The sequence below is a fragment of the Cololabis saira genome, chromosome 4, assembly GCF_033807715.1.
Source record: "Cololabis saira isolate AMF1-May2022 chromosome 4, fColSai1.1, whole genome shotgun sequence".
NCBI lineage: Eukaryota > Metazoa > Chordata > Actinopteri > Beloniformes > Belonidae > Cololabis > Cololabis saira.
Window position 1 is genome coordinate 38,148,561 of NC_084590.1, and position 12,494 is coordinate 38,161,054.

The window sequence follows — 12,494 nt, forward strand, 5'->3', positions numbered from 1 at the left end:
CCTGATAAAACTTTTCAGGAGCACCTGCACAACATTTAGCAACACTGATTCAACCAACTTCACAGCAACTTCATGGAATTCATTTTCCATCTTGACATAGTTGCTGAACACGAAATGTTTGATCAGAAACAACAGACAGAGATGAACAAATGTATTTTTTATTTCAAAGTAAAATATCACAGTATACTGTAAGTAGAGCATTTAAAGACCTAAAACAGGTAAATTGCTTATTTTTTTTTCAAACATGGACACCAAGTTAAATGAATACATTCACTATAATAATGTTAAAAAAAAATCTATATGACAAACTGTCTATTCATTGCTTTCTCATTTCAATAATGATAAAATATGTTTGATAATGTTTTTTTTTTTTTTTAAAGATTTTTTTGGGCTCTAGTGGCCCTTTATTGAAGATGCAGGTATGAAAGGGGTAGAGAGAGAGAACGGGGAAGACACGCAGCAAAGGTGCGCAGGCCGGGATTCGAACCTGCGACCGCTGCAGGGAGAGGACTGTAGCCTCAAGTATATGAGCCGCTGCTTAACCCACTGCGCCACCGAGCGGCCCATGTTTGATAATGTTTAGTTGTATTTCTGCATAACTTAAAGGGCATTATGGCATCTAATACCTATTTTAAACAGGCCTTGAATGTCTTCAAAACAAGCTTCTGATTGTTTTTGCTAAATAAATTAGAAATTCAGCCTCCGAGCCATGTCTTTATCTTCCCATTCTCTAACCCCATTATCTATGCGGGATTCTGAGTGGGCGGGGCTATGATAATGAGGCTCTGTGCTGATTGGCTGCCTGAATAACGCGATACACCACTACGAAGAAATGGCGGAAGCTCCGGCCGGCAGAGTTAGTTGTGGGTGTGGTTTCACGCATCGGAGGCCAACCTATGTAAATCGCATTTTGGTTACGTAACAAAAGGGAGCAGAATCTGAACGGCTCGTAGAAGCCACATCACACTGGATGGCTCATCCGGGCGGCTGTACAGACACTGCAGAATTTAGTTGCTTTCCTCCTTCTCTGAGTTGGCAGGCTGAGGGGAGACCACTTTATATATGTTAAAGCAAGAAAAAACGTGTTTTTCATAATATGTCCCCTTTAAGTAGCTGACATTGTGCATCGTTTCCAACGAGCTTCACGTGAGTCGTTTACTCAAGTCAGATATTCACTTTAACCTTGTTTCCTCTAGAACTTGATTGGATGGACTGAAGTCAACATTTTGAGTTGACTTGGGTTTTTAATGTGCTGCCAGCAGGCACTCTGCAGTTCACTGTCGCCTCTGTTTTTATGCAGGGCTGATGTGTCATGCTGTCGTTGCATTTCATTACCCAGGTAGCCAAGAAAGTTCAGCTCAAACATGAAACCTGAAATCTGCAGTTTTCTTTGGCCCCACATTTGGTTTTTAACTGACATCACTGACGAAGGTTGAGTGTGATTACCCAAACTCAGCCACGTATCTTGTCACACATGGTTAAAATTGATTTACTCTATGAGCATGTGGGCCTTGCTTGGCCCTCTCAGCACTAGCCGTAAGCTGGCTTATGACACCTTGGCCTCGTGTGGCCTATACGACAGGATCTGCTTCAGTCTTTATCCCGACTGTCTTCAGACAAAAAAGCACATCCTGGGGAGTGATATCCCAATATATATATTTTTTTTAATTTTGTTTAGTTTTTTAGTGTTTCCCTGGAGTTTACGAATAAATGTTTAGGCATTTCAGCTAATTTACAAACATTACAACTTGTGATTTGTTTGTTCAGTTCTAAACATAATTCTCATAAACTCCGGCCAGCGCGAGGCAGTTTCCTCACACACGTCGCCTGTGTTGACGCCAACACTCGCGCTGATAAATAGGGCAGAAGTTGAGCAGTCCATTCAACAGATGTGAACACTGAGCCTAAATCCTCCTGAAATCTATTATCTCAGATGATAGAAGACTAAAAAAAAAGAGAAGAGAAGAGGAGAGGGGCTGTCATGACTGTCCAGCCTCTAATACTGTACGTGAGCGGGCCGCTCATGCCAGGCAACAGGCTGATGGATGGCTCTGTCATTAGCCGGACTGTAATGTTCAAAAATATTCCCACACTCTCTCTGACAGGTCAGATGGAGTTACGAGCTTTGGAGCAAACTTTAAAAGAACTTTTCCAGTTTTAACTCATTTGATTACAAAAAAATGTACAACGTTGTAAAACGACTTCCTTTTCTGTGTTTATAGGAGAAGCCATTAACGAAGTCACTACAGAGGGGAGAAGATCCACAGTTTGACCAAGTGAGTACAGAACTGTTCTAGGGCTGTTCGATTAATCGATTTTAAATCGTAATCGCGATTATGTAGTTAGAACGATGTTAAAACGTGAAAATCGTAAAATCGATTTTTCACTTTTTTTTTTTTTTTTTACCTTGTCTGCACACATATTAATGATTGATACCATATTAATGATCGATACCATATTAATGATTGATGGAAATACCTCTCAATACCTCCGACAAGTGCCCCATGGGAGAGGCTCTTTAGTGTAGGAGGGGCGTTGTAACATGCCACCGGGCATCCCTCAAGCCAGATACGGTAGACCGGCTCGTGTTCCTTGCAAAAAACTTGCAAATGTGAATATCAAATGTAATGAGTGACATTACACACCTCTACCTCCTTCATGGGTTGCATTATTATTTAGCATGCAAAGACCCAGTTTAGTTTAATTAGAAAATGTCTTGTTTTATTTAATTGGAAATATAACTTACTGTATGTTTGCTGATTTGCTGATTTTTTTTTTTCAGAGATAAAACTATATATTTTATTATATTTTTTAAAACTTTTTTTCAACTTATTTTACAGAGTTTTGCACTTTATTCATTCATTTTTGGTTTAATAAGAGCAAAGTTTGCACTTAAAGCCCAATGGGGCAAATGTTCAATAAAAAAACAGCATATTTGAAATAATTTCTTTGCCTTTTGTCAATTCACAAAATAATCGTAATCGAAAATCGGATTTTGAGAGAAAAAAATCGAGATTTTATTTTTGGGCAAAATCGAACAGCCCTAAACTGTTCTTATTTCTTCAGTAAGTAATTGCATGTGATTGAATATATTTATATTAATATATTTATAAAAGCACATGAAAACCTTTGGGCAGTTGGACCAGCAAACAAGTGTGCTGCTTCTCCCTGTGAGCGACTTGGCACATCATTAATACCCTCCTAAATACTTCTCTGGGATGATGATTTGGAGGGTGAAAGCCCTCCTCACAGCCCATAAAGGTCTTTCAGATTTAGGCACGGGCAGGGCTGTTTACCTTGAAAGCTGGCTCCGGCTCAGCTCTAGGTGTGTCCAGCAGGTCTGTGGCTTTGCAGAGGAGGTCTTTCTTTTTTTTTTTTAACCAGCCACAGAGGTGTGTTTGTGCTGCTGCGCGAGGGCATTCAGCAGCCTCACAGAGCCCGGATTCTTCTCAAGGCTCGTGCTGAATGAAGGGTTTGCTGTGTTCCCCAGTCGGACCAGACTCTCCTCCCTTCCTGTGTGCCCAGCCCGTTCCTTCCTTTCTCACCCCCCCCTCAGTGCAGAGGGAGGCTGCCCCATGGGCGCCGTGCCTCTATGCATGGTCCCAAACCAGGACCAGCTCACCCACTGATCTAATTCCTCTCCTCTAAGCCTTATAGGTTTCTCATTCCCGTTCATGCTTAAATGCTTGAATTATGACTCAACGTTAATTACTCCTCATGTGCCGTTTGAATTGTCGCTGAAATGACTGGACAAATAAACAAAGGAAACGCTGATTTCTATCTCTTGCTTCGGTATGTTAACTACTGAACCCAAATTGAGCATTTGTGTGATGTACGTCTCGTCCTTCTAGCTGATAAGCACCATGAGCTCATTGGCTGAATACAGTCTCCCCTCCATCCTCCGCACTTTGTTCGACTGGTACAAAAGACAAAATGGACTGGAGGAAGAGTTGCACGAGTACCGGCCAAGATCCAACACCAAGTCCAAAAAGTGAGACCCAATAAACTGATTTTTATTTCTTTATTTGATTAGATTTTTTTCAAAATGTCAAAATCACATATACGCTTGTGCCACACCTGTATTTTTTTCCTTTCCAACAGTGACGAGCAGCAGAGGGATTATCTACTTGAAAGGAGGGATTTGGCCATCGATTTCATCTTTTCTCTTGTACTCATAGAAGTTTTGAAACAGGTGACACGGCGAAACCGTTCACTCAACAAAAACTATGCAGATTTCTTTATTGTTCAGGATTTATTTTCATCCCCCTGTGTTTCCCTTTTCTGAACTAGATGTCGCTGTACCCGTCTCTTGACAGTTTGGTCAATGAAGTCATTAATTTAGCCTTTAAGCACTTTAGATACAAAGAGGGGTAAGCTCTTTTCTGCTCCAGCACAGATTCATGTTCCTCCACACTTTTAGGATCATCTAAATGTGTGCTTTCCTTTGTCTTCATCTGTCTTCCCCTTCAGATATAATGGTCCAAACACTGGCAACATGCACACTGTATCAGACCTTTATGCTGAGGTGATCGGAGTCTTAGCCCAGTCCAAGTAAGAAGCAAAGTTTGCATCTTTTTATCTCTGTCAGTTCTTTAGTCTCAGCTTTGCTGCGGTTTGGTGTCACGCCATGTCATCCAAGATAGCTGTTGTCATCAAAACATTTCCCAGTTTAATAGTCTCCTTCACACCAAATTGGGACTGGAAATTAGATCTTGTCTATTTGGACTTTTTAGACATAAAAAAACACCTTAAAATAGAGCTGCAAAACTCTTTTTCAAAGCATGCTCTGCTTAATTTACTACAGGAGATAACTTGCTGAGTGATTTACGCAGACATGTTTTCTTTCCTCAGGTCAAGACAGGGTTTTACTGCTAATTGATATTAGCTGTACTGGGAGTACCACCCGAGTGGCACATACTGATTTAGGTTTGAATGTAGTTCCTTAATTTTAAACTGTCTCTCTCAAGTGACTAAGATGCATGAACAGATATATTCACTCTCCTCTTGCAAGAGCTTAAGAAATTATCACATGAGCTCCCATGATGAATTATCTTTCTAAGTTTAGACCCACTGAAGAATCCCATATCTGGTTTAATTTGAGCTAAGGATCAGGTGCTTGATGAGGAATTCATCTTGTGGCGCAGACTCACAAGTCTGCATGTGTAGGGTGAGGCGGGGAGGCGCTTTTGGGAGGCGTGCTCCTGCAGACTCATCATTTTATTATAACATTGCCAGAACTTCTGCAAGCATTGATTTGAGATTTGTGTGACTGAGCTGCACAGATGCCTTTATATAGGCTCACATTGATTTTTTTTTGTTTTGTCTCTCAGGTTTCCTGCTGTAAAGAAGAAGTTTATGACTGAGCTGAAAGAGCTGCGGCAGAAAGAGCAGAGCCCATATGTTGTGCAGAGTACCATTAGCCTCATCATGGGGGTCAAGTTCTTCAGAATTAAAATGTATCCTGTAGAAGATTTTGAAGCATCTTTTCAGTTCATGCAGGTATAGTGGACTTAATGATAAACACGCTTGGATAACTGCCACTTCATGCACCCTTTTCCCTTCTCTTTGTTTTGGCGTCCTGTTAGTCTTACTCTGAAACCATTAATTGCACTTTTTTTTCTCTGAAAATTTAATTATTATATTATATTCACTTGTTTCCACAGGAGTGTGCTCAGTATTTCCTAGAAGTCAAGGATAAGGACATTAAGCATGCCCTGGCCGGCCTCTTTGTTGAGATCCTGGTTCCTGTTGCAGCAGTAAGTTTCTCTCTTCAGCAGACGTCACATTCATTACACAATAATTCCTTCGTGTAGAAGAAGATCCATTGATTGGAGAGGATTGTGTCATGTCATGTGACGCTGCGTAATGCTCTCTTAGGCGGTGAAGAATGAGGTGAACGTGCCCTGCCTGAGGAACTTTGTGGACAGCTTGTACGACACAACCCTGGACCTGTCCTCCAGAAAGAAGCACTCACTGGTTAGTGGGAGGGGAATAAAAACAAAAACAAAATAACTGATTACTGGGGGTTGTTAGTTCTGTGCACCCAAGTTTTGCAGGATGATCTGGATCGCTGCAGAGAATCCATGTCACTCTGGTGCAACATTATTTCATAACATTAATATCCACAATAAACATAATTTATGAGCGCAGCAGGAGTATAAATGGAGGATGGAAGCAGCACTAACATACTGTATGTAAAGTTCCATCCCCCTGAAGTGTATTCAATAAAGTGCATTAGCTGACAGAGACATGGAAAGACAGAAGCCCTCATCAAGTGCAGCTGGCTTTAACAGCAGGTCTGCATTCCTTTGAGGCAGCGATTGTGACTGGAAGTTACATTTTATGAGAGATGCATCATTAGCAAAAACCATAAAGGGAGAAAACCTCATAGTATCTCCAAAAGAAAACAAGTTTAGGATGCACTCATGCCGTTAAGGCTCAGATCATGCATGTTTATTTTAATCATCTGCCGACAGGATAACTGGCATAAATGTCATGGGTACTTTTTATAAAGCTGTATTTTTTTCTTTTATTTCTCTCTCATGCCATGTTCCCCTCAGGCTTTTTATCCTCTGGTGACGTGCCTGCTGTGTGTCAGTCAGAAACAGTTCTTCCTTAACAGATGGCACGTCTTCCTCAACAACTGCCTTTCAAATCTCAAGGTAACCTAGCAACCAACTGTAAAGTCCATTCATCACGTTCATCATTATTGCTGCTGCTTGTAGTTACTGTTTATTCTTCCCACTAACATACGCATTAATCCAAATAATATAATGATGTTATTTTTGGACCATATAACCTAAAATAAACCACCGGTTTTAGGCTGTCATGTGTTTAAGATTATGTTCTTTATGTTATTACAGAGCCGAGACCCTAAGATGGCCCGTGTTGGGCTTGAGTCCTTGTATCGACTGTTGTGGGTCTACATGATAAGAATAAAGTGTGAGAGCAACACGACTACACAGGGGTAAATATATTCAAGTTTTTGTTTTAAGGATGGTGCCCAGCTGAAACAAGGTCCGTACGAGACCCACTTAGTTTAATAAGCAAACTTTAAACTAATAGATTACTGTACAAAAACGTTTTAAAGTTTAAGACGTCCTCATGACGCGTCCTTTTCTTTGTGTCCGCAGTCGTCTCAGCACCATCGTAACAACGCTGTTCCCCAAAGGGTCTCGCAGCGTGGTACCCAGAGACACGCCTCTCAATATATTTGTCAAAATCATTCAATTTATTGCGCAGGTAAGTGCAATAATGCTCTATATTGTCAGTATTACCCAGACATTTGCGTGAAGCTAGAAGGAAACGGACAAATTTAAAACTGACTCATATTTAATCACTTCAGGAAAGACTGGATTTTGCCATGAAAGAGATCATCTTTGACCTTCTCTGTGTCGGAAAGCCAGCTAAGGCCTTTAGTCTTAATCCGGAGGTATGTTTTCAATATTTATGTATCTCATGATTTATAACTGATCTGTAAAAACAACACAGCCATTATCAAAATACTAATTCCCTAAAAGTAAAAATAATTTCCATCTGGTATTGTGGACTAAACGGTTTTACTACGTACAAATGTGTGTGTTTTTATAGGGAATATAATACAAATGTGATCAGAGTTACACTGAGGTTAGACATGTAATAACAATAATGCATATGTGAAGATGCATTATTAAAAGCTGGCCGTTAACAGCAGAGTTTTCTTCTGTGCTCAGAGAATGAACATCGGCCTGAGAGCGTTCCTGGTCATCGCTGATAAGCTGCAGCAGAAGGATGGCGAGCCTCCAATGCCAAACACAGGTTGCACTTTGCCCTCTGGGAACACGCTGCGAGTGAAGAAGACGTATCTGAGCAAGACGCTGACGGATGAGGAGGCCAAAGTCATCGGTGAGGCTGTGTTCAGTAATGTTAGAAATGCTTTGCCCTTTCACATTCAGGAAGCAGTTCGGTTGTCAAGTCAACCCATGCATTTTGTAGTATATATATATATATATATATATATATATATATATATATATATATATATATATATATATACATACACATATATATATATATATATATATATATATATATATATATATATATATATATATATATATATATATATGCATTATCCTTCCATTTGTCAGGGGAACCAAACGTTGCTGTTGAAATAAAAATGAAATGAAAATAAATGTCTTGTACTATTTTATTTTGAATTGAATTTCTCAAATGACATCAACACTTGCTCATCTTTCATCCCCGCCAGGTATGTCACAGTATTATTTTCATGTGCGGAAGGCTATTGACAACATCCTCAGACACCTGGACAAGGAGGTGGGACGCTGCATGATGATGACCAATGCTCAGATGTTAAACAAGGAGCCTGAGGACATGATCACGTAAGCATCTGTTGCTTCAATCTATCCAAACATCAGCTCTTCGCGAGTCTGGTCCGTGCATGCTCGCTGTGGTGCGTTGAATCAAAGCAAAGATTTGTTGCGATCCAATTGTTTCCCCAGCGAGACTGCGTTGACCACAATTGTGTTAAATTATATTAAACCGAGTTTGCCTGAATGAATGAATACACTGAGTCGTAATTTAAATGTGTCCCTTTCAGCGGTGAACGGAAGCCCAAGATCGACTTGTTTAGGACTTGTGTTGCCGCCATTCCTCGGATCCTGCCTGATGGGATGTCCAAGTCTGAGCTGATCGACCTGCTCTCGCGGTGAGACGCCTGTCTTTGGGAAACAACCATTTTTATTTTACTGTATAACGATGAAATTGCAATGCATTTGCGTTAACTTTTTTACAACTGAAATAACAACCTTGTGTTTATTAGAGCTCATTATACAGTATCATTGTTTTTATGATCCTTTTTACATATGACCAGGATTTCAGTCAGTATTTTCTCAAAAGGAGCATTTTTTTTGACAAACAATATTATTGCGTTTCCTTAGTTTTTTAGTTTTTCCTATAACTTTAAAGAACTGAAATTCAGCTCTATCTAAACCAGTTATCAATACACACAAAATAGAACCAAATCACACAGTAAATGCATTAGTATTTCTTGGTTGCAAAGTTTCAATTTAATCCAGTCTGAAAATAAAATGTTGACAAATTGCCTCACATTACCAGTAACTCCAGCATGCTTGGCGTAAGAATATTTCTGCATGTTAGTTTAGTATCTCTCACTGCACCGATATACTGAATTTTCATGAAATGCTAATCATGTTCCTGCCAGAACCCCCGTTTCATTTTTCATGCATTTTTCTGTCCTGTTTGCCAGATTGACAATCCACATGGATGATGAGCTCCGACTCATCGCCCAGAACTCCTTGCAGAGTCTGCTGGTGGATTTCTCCGACTGGCGCGATGACGTGCTGTTTGGCTTCGCTAACTTCCTGCTACGTGAGGTCCAAGACACCCATCAGGGATTGCTGGATACGTCCCTGAAATTACTGCTGCAGCTGCTCACGCAGTGGAGACTCACCCTGGCTACTCAGGGGAAGAGCCACGACAGCAATAAAACACACACGGCTGAGGTAAGGCTTGTGCATCTGCCATTGTAGTAGAAATCTCACCTTCAAGGATGAAACATTTTCAAAAAGTGTCATTTTTGGTGGTGTCTGCCACAGCTGCTGCAGTCCAGCTCGAGTCTCAAGATGCCCTCAGAGCGAGGGCCTCACTCCACTGTGCTCCACGCCGTGGAGGGGCTGGCGCTCGTTCTGCTCTGCTCCGGCCAGCTGAGCACCCGTCGGCTCGCCATCGCCATTCTCAGAGAGATACGGAGTCTCTTCATGACCATCGGGCAGTCCGAGGTAAATCCAAGAGAAGGCCAGGCGCTGAAGTGCTGTGGTGGAGAGGGAAAGTTGATTTACAGCTTGAGGTTTTTGTTTTTTTTTCTCAACCGCAGGATGACGATAAACCAATGATAGAGATTATGGATCAGCTCAGTCCTGCTATCCTGGAAAGTTTTGCTCACATCGCAGTCTCTGACACCGTAAGTAGTTTTGAACCCAGAGAATGCCCACACTCTTAATCAGGACAGGTGTGTTTATTAGCTAAAGTTTTACTATGTTAAGATGTCTGTTTTTTTTAGTTTAACTTAATTTAAAGTAGAATAGCTTGAAGTTCTAAATATATAATCTACTATAAAGGGAACACATGCAGACTTTAATTCACGAAACAAAGCAAAATGTGCAATTTATTATATCAAAAGGGATCTCATCAATGTTGGATTGTTTTCTGTGTTCAAGAAAGGATATGCAGGTAATTCTCTCCCACAGCATAATAAACAGATCAGATTGCTCCTTATCTAACTGAAACTGACTCGTTTATTACCTCGGCTTTTATAGGATATCACATTCAGAACAAACATTGCACTACAAATATCTAGCTAAATATGACACGCTGGAACTTCAAAGCATGTAAACCTCTTTATAATGACCTCGACAGAAAATAATATTCCTGTGAATCAGTATAATATGGGTTATTTAACTGAAAGGCTATTTGACAGTAATGTTAAAACAGATTGAACAGCTGCAATGAAGCAGATGTTCCCAATTTCATTATCATTTATGCAATCTTGTCTTTTATAAAGATAATTGGGAGAATTGTGGTTTTGCTGAGGAACTATTTAATGCATGATTAATGTGAGCGTGTGTCACATTTAAATATATCTCGTTACATTATGTGAATGGGTTGGGCAAATGAAAGCAATCCTTGTGGTTGGATATCTAATTCTGTCATGACCCCTGAACTTTGCTCCCGCCGCGTCACCGGCTCCTCGCAGGCCGCCATGCCAGCTGGCCACCACGTGGACCTGCAGTGGCTCGTGGAGTGGAATGCGCTACTCGTCAACAGCCATTACGACATCCGGAGCCCCTCGCACGTGTGGGTGTTTGGCCAGTCCGTGAAGGACCCCTGGGTGCTGTGTGTCTACAGTCTCCTCCGACAGGACAACCTGCCCAAGCACTGCCCCACAGCCCTCAGCTACGCCTGGCCCTACGCCTTCACTCGGCTGCAGATGCTCATGCCCCTGGTAGACCCAAAGTGAGTGTCCTCATTTGGCACTGAGTTCAGTGAGTTCGGGTCGGACCCTGAAGCATTTGTTCTGTTTTCTATTTCCTTTACATCCTTAGACTGAGTTCCTGTTTTTAGCGTATTCATGTGATACCAGTTCCCCATTTAACTTAAACTCCCCGTCAAGCTCCTCCGTTAAAAAGACTATAAAAAGATCTACTGTATTTTCTGGACTATAAGCCGCTACTTTTTTCATAGGTTTTGAACCGTGCGGCTTATACAAAGGTGCGGCTATTCTGTGGATTTTTCTTCCACCGCTAGGGGGCGCTCTAACCGGAATTAGAATCAAAACTAAGACAAAATAAATGCAAAGAATAATACGCTACTTCTTCTTTAGCAGATAGAAGTAGAAGCAGATTTCAAACAGATAAATAGATAAATAATACGTTATTTTCTCTTGGTTGTGTCCCGTTTTAATCAGCAAAGTTGCTGCCGTGTTAAAAGACACTGTTAGGAAAGGATCTATTTAGGTACAAACATGTACATCATTTACAGTTCAAAATCATTCTGTACATGTAGTAAATATCTAATCTTAACAACATAAATATCTGCGGCTTGCATATCTTTTTTTTTTTTTTTAAATAGAGCGGATGCGGCTTGTATGCAGGTGCAGCTTATAGTCCAGAAAATACGGTAACTATATTTATTTTTGTGTCCCTTACCAGCAATCCGGTATATGCAAAGAAGACCAGTACCTCTGGCAGCGGCGATAATTACGTGGCCCTATGGAGGAACTACCTGATCCTTTGTTTTGGCGTAGCCAAGCCCAGTATCATGAGCCCCGGCCATCTGAGAGCATCGACACCCGAGATCACGGCTCCTACGCTTGACGGCGGTGTCAGCTTTGATAACAAGGTAGCTGTCACCCTGTCATCTGGCCTTTTTCATTCCCTCGGGTTCTTTGTCTTCCCAGGATCAGGTGTTGATGCTGAGTTTGCTGCCCTTCGCACTCGGAGCGTCAGGTTACACAGCTCCCCTTGGACATGAATGGAACAGGAAGCTGATATATTCTGATGATGGTGTTCAAGCAGCGGGAGGGGGAGTTTTGTTTGTTGTGACTGAAGCGGCACTGTTTGATGTTTCAGGTTATCGGCAGCCCGTCTGTGGCCTGGCTGCTGAAGCAGTTGGCCCCGCTGATGAGGGCAGAGAGCATTGAGCTGACAGAGTCATTAGTTCTGGGATTTGGTCGCACTAACTCACTCATATTCAGGTACCCGAAGATTTATATGTTATAATATGTTAATATTCTGTGGAAATATTCTGTGTCCCTTAGCCTTCGTCAAATTGTTATGCTGGAAAAATGAATGATTACATTAGCTTAATAGCTGTGAAATAATGGGTTTTTGTCTTTTGCTTTTAATGAGCGAGCCGGTGAAATAGAACTTAGGTCCATTATTTTCTCCATCATTAAAGTCGACATTGACCTATAA

At 41.1% G+C, this 12,494-nt stretch overlaps 1 protein-coding gene across 6 annotated transcripts in view; it reads left to right on the top strand.

Moving 5' to 3' along the window:
- frya (furry homolog a (Drosophila)) overlaps window positions 1–12,494 on the top strand; it is a 66,083-nt gene that overhangs the window by 27,735 nt on the left and 25,854 nt on the right. For all 6 annotated transcript variants that reach the window (XM_061719691.1, XM_061719687.1, XM_061719688.1 and 3 more), the window contains exons 3-23: window positions 2,223–2,276; window positions 3,852–3,991; window positions 4,102–4,192; window positions 4,291–4,370; window positions 4,471–4,551; window positions 5,331–5,499; window positions 5,664–5,756; window positions 5,878–5,976; window positions 6,561–6,662; window positions 6,864–6,967; window positions 7,134–7,242; window positions 7,346–7,432; window positions 7,713–7,884; window positions 8,249–8,381; window positions 8,600–8,707; window positions 9,269–9,524; window positions 9,618–9,800; window positions 9,896–9,982; window positions 10,775–11,034; window positions 11,730–11,919; window positions 12,150–12,274. In XM_061719691.1, the coding sequence (XP_061575675.1) occupies window positions 2,223–2,276; window positions 3,852–3,991; window positions 4,102–4,192; window positions 4,291–4,370; window positions 4,471–4,551; window positions 5,331–5,499; window positions 5,664–5,756; window positions 5,878–5,976; window positions 6,561–6,662; window positions 6,864–6,967; window positions 7,134–7,242; window positions 7,346–7,432; window positions 7,713–7,884; window positions 8,249–8,381; window positions 8,600–8,707; window positions 9,269–9,524; window positions 9,618–9,800; window positions 9,896–9,982; window positions 10,775–11,034; window positions 11,730–11,919; window positions 12,150–12,274 (2,723 nt within the window). The remainder of the gene's footprint in view (window positions 1–2,222; window positions 2,277–3,851; window positions 3,992–4,101; window positions 4,193–4,290; window positions 4,371–4,470; window positions 4,552–5,330; window positions 5,500–5,663; window positions 5,757–5,877; window positions 5,977–6,560; window positions 6,663–6,863; window positions 6,968–7,133; window positions 7,243–7,345; window positions 7,433–7,712; window positions 7,885–8,248; window positions 8,382–8,599; window positions 8,708–9,268; window positions 9,525–9,617; window positions 9,801–9,895; window positions 9,983–10,774; window positions 11,035–11,729; window positions 11,920–12,149; window positions 12,275–12,494) is intronic.